The 16917-nt window shown below is 37.9% G+C and overlaps 1 protein-coding gene across 1 annotated transcript in view; it reads left to right on the top strand.

Annotated features, from left to right (window-relative positions):
- Nucleotides 1-16517, top strand: part of WASL (WASP like actin nucleation promoting factor) — a 69720-nt gene extending 53203 nt beyond the window's left edge. The window contains exons 7-11 of the mRNA XM_084619669.1: nt 3238-3280; nt 3748-3901; nt 10595-11118; nt 12667-12775; nt 13792-16517. Of these exons, the coding sequence (XP_084475795.1) occupies nt 3238-3280; nt 3748-3901; nt 10595-11118; nt 12667-12775; nt 13792-13853 (892 nt within the window). The 3' untranslated portion in view covers nt 13854-16517. The remainder of the gene's footprint in view (nt 1-3237; nt 3281-3747; nt 3902-10594; nt 11119-12666; nt 12776-13791) is intronic.
- The last annotated feature ends 400 nt before the right edge of the window (nt 16518-16917 follow it).

Raw genomic sequence — 16917 nt, 5'->3', positions numbered from 1 at the left:
GGTGGTGGACTAGGTGACCTCTCAAGGTCTCTTCCAGCCCTATGTTTCTATGATTATCCACTAGGTTTCATAGTCATATTATAGCAATGAGAATTTAAAGACCCTGGGTTAGCTACGGAAAGCATCCCCTTCAATTCCCTTAATACAAAATCAAGGTTTTCTTCAATGTGGGATTATGCCCTTGTCGAGCAATCCTGTTTTGTTGAACCCTCATCCTCCATCACTAGCACGCTGGGATAGCCTGGTAAACTCTTCCATGGAACTAGTAGCACTACCGTTATAGCAATCTCATTTAATAGTGTTTGGAAAGAATGTGGAATATAGTGAGAGCTCAGTAAAGGTGAGGAAAGAGAAGATAAAATGTATCCTTTTACCAAATGTGATGCTTAAGTTCTTTGAGGCAGGAATCATTTTATCTGTTTGTACAGTGCTTAGTACAATGGGGCCCTAGTCTGTGACTGAGGCTCCTTGGCCCGACCAGAATATAAACAATAAAAGAAGCACTACTGCCAGAAAACGAGACAATAGGGAAAAACTGAACTGCATGACCTAAAAGAAGGAAAAACTCAAATGACCATCAGGCCTGGTCTACACTGGAGATTTCAGCTATCTGTGGGTCACTAATGATGGCGCTCCGCTGATGCAGATCCATAGCATAGATAAGCAAAATTACAATAAATTATCAATTGCACTAGTGGAGTTTATCGTTGCTTAAACCAACACTGACTGCACTAGTGTGGCCACACCAGTGGCTAATCACAGATATCTGTAACAAAGGCAAAATTCCTAGTGAAGAAATTTAATTTATAAAATGTTTCCATTGTTTTTTACTTTGGTGGGACATGGTCTTATTCTGGAGTGTGTGTGTGTGTGTGTGTGTACATACACACATACACAAGTTTCCCTGTTTAAAGTGACCTAGTATTGTGGGATAAATGTTTAATATCTGCTTTTGTTACAAACATAGGGAAGTTCTAATGCTTGATATTGTCAAGACAGCACAGTAGATGTTGCATAATTTGGTCCAGCATAGATATAAATAAGCACTGTGGTTAAAGTACTGAACTATTGAGCATCAGAGCTGGTTGGGAAAATTCTAATGAAACATTTTTTCATCAGAATTTGCTGATTCATCAAAAATGAAACAGTGTCTTGTCACACTAGCCAGAATCTGGTCGGTTTCATCACTGCTATTTGATGGTGAGCAGCACTGAAGTGATAAGAATCATGTCCGTTTCAGTCAACACCTGTGAAGGCTTTCAGGGTCCTTGGTTCTACTTCAACCTGCCAGGCAGGCAGCCGGGGATCTCAGGGTATATATTTTGTTTTGGAAATGCCACATTTTTATCAGGCCAAAAAATATTTCCTGAAACTTAAATTTCACAAACCTAAAATTTGGCTTCTCTGCCAACTCTAAGCATAATTCATGTTACATATACCTTGTATAAATCAACGTTGAACCTGGCTAACTAAAGATGTTGTTTGAACCAATTTAGTTAGTTGTGCATCCATGAGTTAACTAAATTGGTTTAAAAAAACAACCCTTAATTATACTGTTGAAACTTTCTTATGTAGACAAGGCCTTACCTTGCACACAATCATAAAACTTGTATGTGAAATATTTTAGCATTTTCATACTAATTTATTTTTGTTTGTTTATTGGAAAGAGTAATGTAGCATTTTCCAAAATAAATTTGGTCAATACATAAAGGTAATCTGTGTGATATTTCTCCATGTTTGTTTTTCCAAAGATTTTTTTTAATTGTTTTTAATACCACTAGCAATGACCATGAATATTTAAGAAACAAATGAGCATACATATGTTAATTTAGTGTCTGTCATGATGTTCTGTCCACCATCTGTAAGACTTTTGAGGAGCAGTGTGAAATATGGAATTAGCTTAAATGTTTAATTTCTCTGTTAATTTCATCTGACTTTGTACAATAAGTATTAGGAGTAAATTGTATATGTAATTATATTTCATATTGATATATGAGACAATAAGTTTATGTAAACACTTATAAAATGATTTAGCTAGAGATAGCTCATGTCACTTCATATGAATGTTTAGAATAATAGCATGATTAATAAGGGGTTTTTTTTAGACGAGACTTTTGTTCATTTTGCCCATCTTATGTAAAAGACTTCTAATTTTGCTGCTTAAAAACAGGCTTTAAGACCAAAAAGTATCATTCTTGTAAGGGAATATTTGTATTAGGGTAGCACTTAGAAGCCCTAACCAAGATTGGGACCCCAGTGCGCTAGGCATATATGAAGGCAGTCCCTGTCTTGATTAACTTAATCTGAAGTATGCTGTTTCTCAATTGGATATCCCACCTGATGTATTTTTGTGACTGTCATGACTTACTCAGATTGTGCAGAATCTCAGCTTGATTTTTAAAAAGGTGTTTTTAAACCCTTGCTTTTGTCAGAAGACATTCCAAACATGAAATGCTTGTAAACTAATGTAGTGCTGCCTTCCTGATTCTGCAGGCAGCCTGAAACAGTGGCTTGGAGAAGTGTGAACTCTTGTCTCCTATTAATCTCTTGGGAATGTTAAATAAAATGCTGGCACGTAAATGTCAACATGAACTGTATTAGTGGATGTAGGGGTGTGGGAGAGAAGCCTGGGCTGATAGGAACTGGGAATTGCTTAGGGAAGGAAATGCAGCATAGAACAGGAACACTAAGAGAAGGAAAAGGAGAGAAATGGAGAAAGGAGCTGTTGGTGAGGAAAAGAAACAGAGCAAAAATGGTGGCCCAAAGAAGGAGGGCCAGCATACTTTCCCACTGTGTGGTATTGAATGTGACAATAAATAACTTTAATAGTAGCCAGAAGTGTAGTTACTGTATAAAAGCTAAAATCTGTCCTTGATGTTTGTGCAAGCCTCCAGTTAACACATTGTATTATGCTGGGGTATAGAGTCATAAATTTATGCCACACTCAATAACCAAAAGTAGTGGAATTCGGTCCTCTCCACCAAATGAGTGTGACTTGCGATCTGGGTGAACAAGAAAACAGGTGAGAGGAAAATTATTTTATAGTGCATAATACAAATAGAGAGCTGAAGCACTGAGAGGTGTTGACTGTTGACTTACCCAGTGTTTCACAAAAAGACTATGGCATAACCCGGTATTGAACCCAGAGCTCCTGGAGTCCTAGTCCAGTGTTCTAACCACAAGACTGTCATTTCCCTAACATGGATTAAATGTATTTCTTTAATTTTGCTTTTTTAGACACATTGGGCACGTTGGTTGGGATCCAAACACAGGTTTTGATGTAAGTAACTTCAGTATTGTACATAACATCAGATGGTTAAAGGCATCATGTTTTTGACTAAATTGTCCAAGAATGGCATCAAAAACTAAAAGTTCCATCGCAAACCATGCAAATCATGGCTACTGGGATGCTACAGAATGATGCACTCTGGAAAAATTCTATGTGGAGGGAAAATACTAAAAGGATTTGGGGGGGGGGGGTATTTGTAGAAGGCTAGCTAATCCTTAAATTTTGTGCTTAATATTTTCTTTCTGCACCAAGAAAAGTCTGTTCTTCTTAAGGAATTCAGCACAGAAATCTGTGCTTGAGTCTCATTTTTTGTTTAGCTGTTCCTCTTAGCTAGATGGGATTTTTAACCCTCCAAAATGGTTTATAAGTAAAATAAGAATATTTTTTCAATTTGTTTACTTCAGGTGAGAAAACAGTGTCCATAAATAAATTATAGTACTAACATGTCTGATTTGCAGGTGAACAACTTGGACCCAGAACTGAAAAAACTATTTGATTTGTGTGGAATTTCAGAGGCTCAATTAAAAGACAAAGAAACGTCGAAGGTGATCTATGATTTCATTGAAAAAACAGGAGGAGTAGAAGCTGTTAAAAATGAGCTGCGTAGGCAAGGTAAGTCGTCTGCTACTAATGCATCAGACTGAGCTATTTGACTTAAGGATTAAAAAATGTTACTGATGTGAAGCAGTTTCTGGAAGTCTTCTCATGCTTTTGCATTGACATTGAGTCTGAGATTTCTGTGCATTACAGAACACTACATAAGTGTCCCAGTGTCACCCATGAGTATAGTTCCAAAATATTTCTCTTTATCCTCAAAATGTTTTGCATGTCATAAGTAATTTTCAGTAACACTTTCACTGACTGCAAAGCTATGCAATATCTCCCATCTGAATTTTTAAAGTAGTTTCCATTGCATATTTATGGTCTTGCAAAATCATAAATATTTAAAGATATGATTCAAGAAATCCATTGCTGCTGTCACTTCAAGGTAAAGAACATGGTTGAATCATCAAATGTAAGACAGATGTGCGTCTGCAAACTTAAGCTTACTAGTACAGTAAGTAATGTACCTTCTAATATACAGAGACCTGCAGATTGTTCTCCTTTTAACTCAAGTAGTGGAACTATTGCTTGGTAATCAAAGGGTCTCGGAGTTAAGTTTCTACTGGAACTTTATTCATAAATGAGCCATTTCCAGCATAATACTACTTAATGTATTCAAGAATGGCCATACTGGGTCAGACCAGAGTTCCATCTAGCCCAGTATCCTGTCTTCTGACAGTGATCAGTGCTGGGTGCCCCTGAGGGAATGAACAGAACTTTTCCCTGAATGAACAGAGACTAGGGACACCATCCTTGCCCATCCTGGCTAATAGCCATTGATGGACCTATCCTCCATGAACTTATCTAGTTCTTTTTTGAACCCTCTTATAATCTTGTCCTTTACAATGTCCTCTGGGAAGGAGTTTCATGGGTTGGTTGACTGTTGTGTGGAAAAAATCCTTCCTTTTGTTTGTTTTAAACCTGCTACCTGTTAATTTCATTTGGTGACCCCTCGTTCTTATATTATGAGAAGTAAATAACGCTTCCTTATTTACTTCTCCACATCAATCATGATTTTCTAGACCTCTATCATATTCCCCCCCATAATCTCTTTTCCAAGCTGAAAAGTCAGTTTTATTAATCTCTCCCCATACAGAAGATACCTCTACACATTTTTGTTGCCCCTTTTCTGAACCTTTTCCAATTCCAATATATCTTTTTTGAGATGGGGCGATCACGTCTGCATGCAGTATTCAAGGTGTGGGCTACCATGGATTTATATAGAGGCAATATGATATTTTCTGTCTTGTTATCTATTCCTTTCTTAATGATTTCCAACATTCTGTTTGCTTTTTTGACTGCTGCTGCACATTGAGTGGATGTTTTCAGAAAACTATCCACAATGACTCCAAGATCTCTTTCTCGAGTGGTAACAGCTAATTTAGACCCCATCATTTTATATGTATAGTTGGGATTATATTTTTCCAGTGTGCATTACTTTGCATTTGATCCTTTTGTAGCTCTTCGCAGTCTGCATTGGACTTACAAAACTATTCATGGTCGTTATCGGCAAATTTTGCCGCCTCACTGTTTACCCCTTTTTCCATATCATTTATAAATATGTTGAATAGGACTGGTCCCAGTACAGGCCCCAGAGGAACACCACTATTTACCTCTCTCCATTCAAATATTTGTTGCCATCATATTTTTCTGCTGTTTTTCATAACATCTTAATGTAACTACTAGTGGTGGAAAGAAAAGGAGTACTTGTGGCACCTTAGAGACGAACACATTTATTTGAGCATAAGCTTTCGTGAGCTACAGCTCACTTCATCAGATGCATGCAGTGGAAAATACAGTGGGGAGATTTTATATACACAGAGTACATGAAACAGTGGTTGTTACCATACACACTGTAGAGAGTGATCAGGTAGTGGTGGGAGGATGTAATGTGACATGTCATTCTGCTAAAAATAGATTGATGATATCAAAATTCAAAATAATTTCCTGATTATTTTTCAAGTAGTACCGGTATTAACGCTGTTGGAATTATAGCAGTTTCAGGGTGCTTGGTAAATTGCTTCATATTTGTTCGCCAGTTACAGGTTCAGAGTATGGTAACTTGTTACATTTATTCTCTAGGTCCCCCACCTTGGAGTGGTATGTACTGAGCTGTCATTTACGCATCTGTCACTAAAAAAATATGTATGTTGTGACTGTGTGACCCTTACTTAATGGATAAGAAGTGTTAGGCAAAAACTCATTTATTAACAATAAAATACACAGTAATTGTGACACTAAAAAAATATAATCAAAAACTACCCTTCAGTGTTGGTTTACCATTGAAATTTGGCTTGGATTAGGACTTTTTATATCAAAACATTGGATTTGCAAATTTCCAATTGTATTTCTCTACTCTAAAAGTTTGATTCTCTTTTAAACTTAAAATATGTATGAAGAACCAAATTTTGAAACTGCCTGACCATGTTAATCTTTGAGGTGTTTCTTTACTTGTCCTTGGTGTTTTACAGATAGCGTACAATACTAGCTTTTACTACGTGTGCATTAACTTAAAGTTCCACCACTTTGCATGGGTGTAGTCAAACAAAGAGCTGCTGCCTCGTGTTAGCATGCATGACAAATAAGGTGGGGGCCTCCTTTGTGTTAGAAGTAGTTCAATAGTCCTAAAGGTCTTAACTTTGTCAGCTAGAATGCTTTTATCTGTAATGGTTATATATAATATGCAAGGTAATGTTTAACCTTGACTGCGGTTTGAAGTGCTTTGTGATTTTCACTGAAAAACCACCTCCTTCTCCCTCTCCTCCCCTCCCCCCCTGGAATTTTTCATTTTCTGTGTTTTATTGCAAGATTCTCTGTGCTTATCGATGGCATTAGGCCTGACAGGATGCTGGGTAGAGTTTGAGTCCATTCTGCTGCTAGCTGATTTTGAAATAGAAGTCATCTGTCTTAGATTTCATTTCTAACTCTTGCAGAAGTTAGCAAGGCTGTTTTCATTAGAAGGTTTTAAGAAACTTTGAACATAACTATTGGCAAAAATAGAGTAATTTAGTTCAGTTATATCAGTCTTGATAAAAGCTATCTTTTGCTTGGAACGTTTCACTTACTCACTTTTCTTCCTCATAAAACTCAGATACTCTGTCATTCTGTTTTCTGGTGTGAGGTTACTCTCGCTCTTTGAGTTGTACAGTTTTGAAAATCCATAAGGCATTCAGCCATTCACTTGGTAGTATGTAACATTTGTTCAACAAGTTTCTTTCTTTGCATGCAAGTGAGCCTCAAAACTTCAGACTCTTATTTCCACAGTCATCAGGTTGGTGCTTTCACTGTGTTGTCGGGGATATGGCATGTTTTCCCCCCTCTAGATATGAATCTAATGCACATAGATAAAAGTTTTCTCTGTAAGTCAGATTTTAACACCACTCTGTCAAGGAAAGTGGACTGCAACAAGTTATGGCGGCAGCACAAATTCTGAAGCATGGCAAAGTTGTATATTTTTTCAAAAAAAGAAAAGGAGTACTTGTGGCACCTTAGTGACTAACCAGTTTATTTGAGCATGAGCTTTCGTGAGCTACAGCTCACTTCATTGCATCCGGTGAAGTGAGCTGTAGCTCACGAAAGCTCATGCTCAAATAAATTGGTCAGCCTCTAAGGTGCCACAAGTACTCCTTTTCTTTTTGCGAATACAGACTAACATGGCTGTTACTCTGAAACCTATATTTTTTCAGTAATCCAGAAAAATATACATAGCTCTTACTGAAGATGTTACATATGGTGACAGTGACCTCTAGCGGCCAAAGGGGAAAATTTGCCCAATACAGCTCATTCTCATAATACCAACAATGTTTGCAGCATTGATTTCTGCTGCAAAAAAATATATGAAATTGAGGTTTGGGCAGGGAGTAGAATATCCTCCTTCTCCCTTTTTGGAAGGAAGGGGGAGGTAATAGCAAGGAGAGATCCTCCCTCCTTGTGGAGGAGGGGAAGTGAATGTTGAACTTGGTTGGCGCACACGTTTTCTTGTCAATGCTGTTCCTGCTTCACCTACAGGAGGAATGGCTGGGAGCCCCTGAATCTACCCAGTGAGGCACCTGTGTCTCTTGCAGTTCCTACTTCAAATTCCTCTTCCTGGTTATTTCACTATAATCAAACCTCATTCTTCAGGGCATCAGCCAGTCACACACAGGGATCAGGAAGCCCCAACCCCACCCCCTGTGCATAACTGGTCAGATGTGTTCTGGTAGTTTTTCCTTTGGAGCATTGAGAATTGGCCACATCTGAACTCTGGAGACGAGATGGGATGGACCAGTGCTCTGAGGAGGTACAGATAATGATCTTTCTTAGATGCCTGGCTGGTGTGTCTTGCTCACATGCTCAAAGGAAAAAGGTCAGCAGATGTGGGGTCTGGAAGGAATTTCTCACAGCACATATTGGCAGGGACATTAGGTTTTTTCTAGAGCTGTCGATTAATTGCAGTTAACTCACGCGATTAACTCAAAAAAAAAAAATAATCGTGATTAAAAAAATTAATCGCACTGTTAAACAATAGAATACCAATTGAAATTTATTAAATATTTTGGATGTTTTTCTACATTTTCCAATGTATCTGTTTCAATTACAACACAGAATACAAAATGTGCACTGCTCGCCTTGTATTATTTTTGATTACAAATATTTGGACTGTAAAAACTATAAACAAAAGAAACATATTTTTCAATTCACCTCATAAAAGTACTGTAGTGCAATCTCTTTGTTGTGAAAATGTAACTTACAAATTTATTTATTTATTTATTACATAATTGCACTCAGTAACAAAACAGTGTAAAACTTTGGAGCCTACAAGTCCACTCAGTCCTACTTCTTATTCAGCCAATCGCTCAAACAAGTTTGTTTACATTTGCAGGAGATAATGCTGCCCGCTTTTTGTTTACAATATCACCTTAAACTGAGAACAGACATTCTCATGACACTGTTGTAGCTTGCATCACAGGATATTTATGTGCCAGATGCTCTAAAGATTTGTATGTCGCTTGATGCTTCAACCACCATTCCAGAGGACATGCAAAACCTGTCATCAGCATGGATGCATGTCCTCTGGATGGTGGTTGAAGCATTAAAGGACATATGAATCCGTAGAGCATCTGGCACGTAAATATCTTGTGAATTTGAGCGATTGGCTGACCAAGAAGTAGGGCTGAGTGGACTTATAGGCTCTAAAGTTTGACACAGTTTTGTTTTTGAATGCAGTTATTTTTGTACATAATTCTACATTTGTAAGTTCAACTTCCGTGGTAAAAAGAGATTGCACTATAGTACTTGTAATGGGAGAATTGAAAAATACTATTTATTTTGGTTTTTACAGTGCAAATATTTGTAATAAAAATAAATATAAAATGAGCACTGTACACTTTGTATTCTGTTGTAATTGAAATCAATATAGTTGAAAATGTAGAAAACATCCAAAAATATTTAAATAAGTGAGATTCTATTATTGTTTAACAGCGCTATTAATCGCGATTAATTTTTTTAATCGCTTGACAGCCCTAATTTTTTCACCTTTCCTTGTAATATAGAATTAATAATGGCCCTTCTGGTCATAAACTTTAGGAAACCTCTTATCATGAACTCCCCCTTCTTGCGAGGCAGGGAGGGAGCTCTAGCTCTGCATTTCGCAGAACAGAGGAGCTGAGTTTACACCTTCAACTCCTCCTCTTGTACTTCCCTCATCCAGAGCCCCAGGACTTCACAGACTTCATCTAGAGCCCCACGCCTTCTTCCAAAGCATAACAAATGAAAAGAATGCACACGCTTCTCAAACAACCTAAAGACCATCCATATAGCTAAGTATTTAAATAAAGTACACAAACTATAATATCACACAAGCTATTAGAAGAAGCCCAGTTGAAAGTAAAGTGAAACTATGCTTTGGAAGATAACTGTTGTCCAAATAAATTCATTTCGATACAAAATTCAGTTATGTTAAAGTTATCAAAAATGTATTCAGGTGGACATCTAAGAAGTCATTTCATTCTGTCATTCTTTCACATTAGGATATTGTTATAAAGAATAAATTGTTCATGATCTGAGCAAGATGAAAGGCAGTTCAAAAAAACAAATCAGCATCTACAAGTTAATTATAACCCTCAGCTTCACTTAGAGTGGTGAAGCTCAAACTGTAAGAGTTGAAACATCACATGGGCAATAGTGCATTTTTTTTATATTTTGTAGAAATGACTAGGTTTCCATTTAATGAGTATTTTCTACCTGCTCACCCTTAATTTAGCAAAAACTAAATATTCCTGAAATCATACCTGTGTATCTGAGGAGAATGTCTTGGAAAGTTTAATGTTAACGTTCTAAAATATTTCCCTATACAAAAAGGACTATGGATATTCAGGGAAATTCCTACCCAATGATAACACAAGCCACTCATCAAGACCCAGCTTATGGTTTATGACTTATTTGGTTTTTTTTTTTACAAACATAGTGCAGTGCTGATAGCTAGTATTATATCAGTTCTTTTCTTGTAAAATACATGAGAAAGAAGACACATGGACAATATTTTCAGCGTACCAAGATCAGGACTAGTAAACTTTGTATAGGCACAGAGATCCTTGTTAGAGACATGACAAAGGTGTTTTGGCATTCTGTTTTACTCCTTCCCATGCATCTCCGATGGAATGACTTGGGATAAGAATTTTGTGTAGTATATAACTAGGCGCTATCTTATATGTTTTATTTCAGCTCCGCCGCCGCCGCCACCATCCAGAGGAGGACCCCCTCCTCCACCACCACCACCACCTCCACATAGCTCAGGTCCTCCTCCTCCTCCTGCAAGGGGAAGAGGAGCTCCACCTCCTCCTCCTTCAAGAGCTCCCACAGCAGCACCTCCACCCCCACCTCCATCTAGACCAGGTGCAGGAGTGCCCCCTCCTCCTCCAAACAGGATGTATCCTCCTCCACCTCCAGTGCACTCATCATCTGCACCATCTGGGCCACCTCCACCGCCTCCACCATCAGCAAGTGGTTCATATGTACCTCCGCCACCTCCTCCTCCACCTCCCCCTCCTGGTCCTCCTCCACCACCTGGCTTCACTTCAGAGGTTGATAACCAATTTCCAGCTCCTGCAGGAAACAAAGCAGCACTCTTAGATCAAATCAGAGAAGGTGCCCAGTTAAAGAAAGTAGAACAGAACAGTCGACCTGTGTCCAGCTCAGGAAGAGATGCGCTCTTAGACCAGATACGACAGGGTATACAGCTGAAGTCTGTAAGTATCTACTCTTTGTCTTCTAAATTTCCAAAACTAATTTAGAGCAATAGCCAATGGGTTGTTTTTTGTTTTGTTTTGTTTGTTTTTAGTGGGATTTGTAGGGAATTGACATGTTGTATATTTTTTTTGTTTGTTTTTTGATAAATCCTAAGCCACCTTTCTTTAATGTTATGTCTTGGCTGTTGTCACACCATAATTAAAATTGATTCTCCATTTTCAATATTTATGACTTTTGGCCCACCTCTGAAATCTTTACAGGAGGTTTTTCCATTATTTTTTAGGCAAATCAAATCTCTTTTTCAGTGACTTTTAAATAATAATCTTAGTAGTAATAATAATTAATAATCTTCTAGATTTTAGTTTGAAAACAGATTAAAATTTAATTTATTGGAATTATCTAGTATAGACGCAACGTGCAGTCCTACACCTCTGACGCTGCGATCAAATTACATGTTGGTTTAGTAATGTTAGCGTGGCACGTGAGGTTATGGTGACCTTTGCCAGGAGCATCCGTGCTTTAATAAAGTTTTCTGAAGAACTGTAGAGGATGAGTTCCATGGGAGACAACATCTGGATTTCTCCTTATGCTCCACTTCTCTTCACTGTTTCCCTGTCTTTACTCATGAGTTTCAGACTCCGCATCCTCACAGGTCTGCTCCAGCTTTCAACTTCTCTCCTAATGCATGTATACAAACACCCTTCGTTCTGACCACTTTTCTCAATCTTTAGCTCCTACAGTCCCTCTTCCAGTGCGGCAGGCATACTCATTCTTGTCAGATCCCTTCTCAAACCTGCTCTGCACCATCTCTCGTCTTGCCGTCGCAGTCTTTAAAAAAACAAAAACACCTGAATTTGTAACATTTGTTAATAGTGCAATACTCACATTATTTTTGTTTCTTTCCTTACCCCGGATCCTTGCCTGGTCTGCTTCTAGGTTTTTCTGAGCATGTTCTCAGCTCTTTGGGACAGACTAGGTCTTTCTGTAAAGTACCATCCAGAAGTATGGAGATGTATAAATATTAATAGACTTGTTAATACATGGGTGCAGTATGCAATTTTATAAAACCCTACTAGGGAGATGCAGGATTTATCTGCCAAGACTAGATCTAGTCAACAAACTTTAGCAAAAAAATTTAATAAGTTTTCAGTTATCTTGAACATAGACCATTATGCAACTGAACAAGGCTTGCCTATTCCGATACATTATGGAACTTTCCCTCAGCCGTGTGGGGTCTCTTCCTGATGATGATAAGGCTTGCTGAGTTTAGTTGTATGTATTTAATCATCACTGTGTCAGAGTACTGACTAACTGGAACTGTGTTGTGCAAAAAACAGTGGAAGAACTTACATTTAGAAAACATGGAGTTTCCGAGCTTTCTTTTTTCTTAGTTTTCGTAGCTCTAGCTATATCGGAGGTTGTAGTTTCAACAAACGTCTAATCTCCCTCCGTAATTGAAAAATATTCAGTTTTCTAAAAGAGGATTTGCCTGGAAATATAAAGGTTCTCTGTTTAATTATATCATAGCATTGTATTCTTCTTTCAAGGTATCTGATGGCCAAGAGCCCTTGCCACCCACAGCTGCACCCACCTCAGGAATTGTGGGTGCATTAATGGAGGTTATGCAGAAAAGGAGCAAAGCCATTCATTCTTCAGGTAGGTTTGTGGGAACTTTTGCTTTGGTTTGTCAAAGGGTAGCTGTTAACATACAGTGGAACATGAAATGTTAATTACATTTGTTTTTTTCCTGATGACTATATTGAATTCTAGATGTATAGTGAAACAGAATATACCAGACCAAGCCACTGGACCATCTGCAGTACTCTAGCACAGTGGTTCTCAAAGCCGGTCCACTGCTTGTTCAGGGAAAGCCCCTGGCGGGTCGGACCGGATTGTTTACCTGCCACGTCCACAGGTTCGGCCGATCGCTGCTCCCACTGGCCATGATTTGCCGCTCCAGGCCAATGGGGGTTGCGGGAAGGGCAGCCAGCACATCCCTTGGCCTGCGGCACTTCCCACAGCCCCCATTGGCCTGGAGCCACGAACTGTGGCCAGTGGGAGCTGCGATCGGCCAAAGTCAAAGAACAATTCTAGAAATTTTAGCAATTCTGGACTGCACTACCATGAGCAGCAATCAATACTATTTGAAGACTGATACGTACTTCATGCATAGGCAGATATAGCTCTACACACAAGTTAGAACTATTCCATAAACCACAAGTGCTCCGTGGACACGATAGAAATACTTTTGTCTGTTTTTGAAGGGAGAAGAAACCCCTTTGGTAGGAGTTTAAATTTGGAGAGGCAAACATCTAACTTTGGTTTTTCCTCTTTGCACAAGTAGAAAACCTAATTTAGAACATGTTTTTCACCCTGCCTCACTCAATACTCGGGTGGGCAGGAGTATTGGAAAGTACATTTTTACCACTATATCTAAAAACTGTTTTTTGTTTTGTGTTTGTTTTTCTTCCCTGGAGAAGAAAACACCCAGAACTGGAACCTTGTATATTAGGTATTGATAGTAAGAGCAACTTACAGTTGTGAATTTCATTTCTTGTGATGCTAGTAACCATATTTCAGCTATGCAGCTACTGGATTGATTTCTAATGGAAAGGTAATATTTTTTGTCATGTAAATTCTGTATACTCAAATGACTGTTGCTCCTCTTCTAGATGAAGATGAGGATGAAGATGATGAAGAAGACTTTGAGGATGATGACGAATGGGATGATTGATCAATATATTATATTATATATATATATATATATTTTTTAAGGTGAATGAAATACTAAACACTACTTTCTGTCTATGGATTCTGTAAAATTATCATGTAAATGTTCTACCAATTTGCTGTATATTTTTGTTGCCTTTGCTTTTTTATTAATCTGTGCAATACCTCATTTAATCTGTAAAGGTTTGTCATAATCCTCTACAAAGCTACTCCCTGTTAATGTGTGCAAGTTTACATCTTGATGCTCAGTGTACATGTGAATACTTTCCATTCCATCAATAAGGGAGTTTAAATGTAATATGTGAGACTGACAAAAACCTTAATGTAATTTAGTTATAATGCAAGAAGGAAAACACTATTTTCATACCCTACTTTTCTGTATCTAAATTTTCTTATTAAAACCTAGTATAGTACTACATTCTTTAAGTGATGCAGCTCTTAGTTTATTGAGCCCCTTCACTTCGAATACAATGCTACATGAATGTTGAGGCTGATTATAATATTGCACGGTTTTCAATACATCACAACATTGTGGTTGTTCGAATCTTAGCAGTATGCTTTTCATAAAACTACAAAAATACACAGCTAGTTATAAAAATTAATAACTTACCATTATACGGTAGCAATATTGTCTGATATTGGATAGCAGTGATATTTGAAGGCTTTAATTAGGAAACTCTCTGCGTGAGATTAAACAGGATGGCTTTTTGCTATAGCAATGGTGAAGGCATCTTTGATACAAACCAGTTTTGTCCTTGTTGCCAGCTGTCTTTCAGAATGAGGAAGAGCCTAAATTTCTGGGGCTATACTGTAATCTGGCTGTTGCTACAGTCATTTGATTCATTTTTAAAATCAATTTTATGTATTTTTTGGGCTGAAGGGCTGCGTTTAATGCTTGCTTCAATAATGTTGGGTTTAAATTCATTTTTAAATGTGTAGGGCACTGGTAATAATAAAGTAAACTTTTACATGGTGTTACTTTGCAGTCTTTATGGGTTATGGTAATACCAAACACTAAGACACCAGTCCTACATTTAAAAAAAAAAAAGTTTAAAAGCATATAAATCAGAATATACATTTTAAATATGTACTGAACTTTATTATGGCAATATTCTGTCTGCATACATTGGCTTGAAGACCAAGAGTTGTGATAAAGATCAAGGGCCCTATTCATAAGAATAGCGTTTGAGTTCATAATTGGAAAATGGGTTTCTTGTTTCACAGGTTTCACCTTTATATAAGATGTACTTAATAGTAAGGTAAAAATTGGAGTATCTGCCTATTAAAATACACTACTCTGCTCTAGCCTGGGTATTTAATGTCTGCAGCACTAATTATTGTACTTGCAGTAAGATTTAGGTAGAAAATCTTTTTACAGAACCACGTTATCTCACTGATACAGAATGTTTAGATAAGTCAGTCATATTTGGAGTATAGTTAACACATAAAATCCTGAGACTTTCTGACTATAGTCAAGGTACCAAACTACATTTAAGTTATCCAGAGTTGTATTGACTGAAACCCAGTGTTGGCCTGATCTTGACAGGCTGGACCTGCATGATGTGGCTTGGGATTTCTAACCCAGCTATCTAGTCTCTAGTAATCAATTACTTAATCGGGTGAGAAGAAAAGAATTTAAAAGGTTATGTTGCCGAAAACTGGTGTGAGAGGAGTTAAATTATTCCAGCGATGCTAACTCCCTTCCAAGTGTAACTTAAGCATGTAACTTTGGAAGTCTCTTCCAAGTGGTCTCATTTTCTTCCAGTAATATTCACATTGCCCTCTGCTGCCAGAAATACTTCTACTGGCTTTGCTGCTGTAATGGCTTGAGCATTCTGAGTTGACTATGGGTGAGGCCTGGGAAGCTACTGCCCAGTGGGTTTAAGAATGTGCATATGGAGAATATTCTACGACTTTGATATAACTTCAAGCATTTTCTCTTTTATAGCATTAAGGGCATTTTAAAGTTAAGTGGACAAGGCCCAGATGCTCTCCTAATACATTGCTTAATAGGGTATTTTTGACCTATATAGAGTTGGGATTTCTGTACTTTAATACATAATTAGCATTCATCAAGAAATCTCCATTCCCTGTGTTGGGAGGGCTGGAAGTTAAACACTGTATACTTGGGATACCTGTGTTGGATCCACAGATCACTTAGCAAAGAAGGCATTTGATTCTGTTCTTCTATAAATATATCCGCTTTATTGCACAAAGTCCAAATTAATACCTGCTTAAAATTGCAGCTGTGTGGTTAAATCTAGGCATGAAGCCTGCAACTGCCATTAAGCTAAAATAATGTCATGGCTGCATGTTTCAGTGCTCCACCACTTGCAGTGTGGGCAGAGGACAGGGTTTCCGGGCACTGATTCACTCCCGCTAAACATTGTAATGAAGGCCTCTCTGTATACTCTAGTTAAATGGCTGCGTCCAGAGAGCCTTAGCAATTACTAAAAGCCTCATGCTAGTTATCTCGACACTGTGTGCATAGACAATGTCAGCTAGCCACTCATTGTACGTATGGAATTCATAAGAACTTCTCAATCATTCAGTTTTCCGTTTATCAAATTGAAATGTTTAGTATGTGAATTTTTGAAATGTACAGTGAATAGGATGTTGCACTGGTGGCAATCCATCATCAAGCATAATAAAATTAATTTGACCCAAATAGTGTAAAATGGTGTCGTTTGTTTGAAGTGCTAACTGTAGCCCAGCTTTTAAAATAGCTCTACGTCTTGATTACACACTTCAAAAGTAATTTCAACTGCTGAGCCAGGACCACAAAGCAGTAAATAGTGCCCTCAAATTCGAATAGTTCTCATGTCTGGAAAGTTGGATTGTGCCACTGACTAAACACATTCTCTTACTCATCGTAACATCCCGTCCTGCTGGCAAATGGGACAGCTGCTCAGCAGCTCCCCTGGAAACAAGCGCTGCTACAGACAAGTGCAATAATGCATTAACACTTCAAGGTCAAACAGTTGTGGCCTGACTAGCCAGCATTCCCAAATAATCCCCAAACATTTTTTGTCACAAGTATTGTATGTACTTTGACACACTTTTCTCAA

The sequence above is a fragment of the Lepidochelys olivacea genome (genome assembly GCF_965140295.1).
Source record: "Lepidochelys olivacea isolate rLepOli2 genome assembly, chromosome: 1".
Lineage (NCBI taxonomy): Eukaryota > Metazoa > Chordata > Testudines > Cheloniidae > Lepidochelys > Lepidochelys olivacea.
This window is presented reverse-complemented; position numbering and strand designations above follow the sequence as displayed.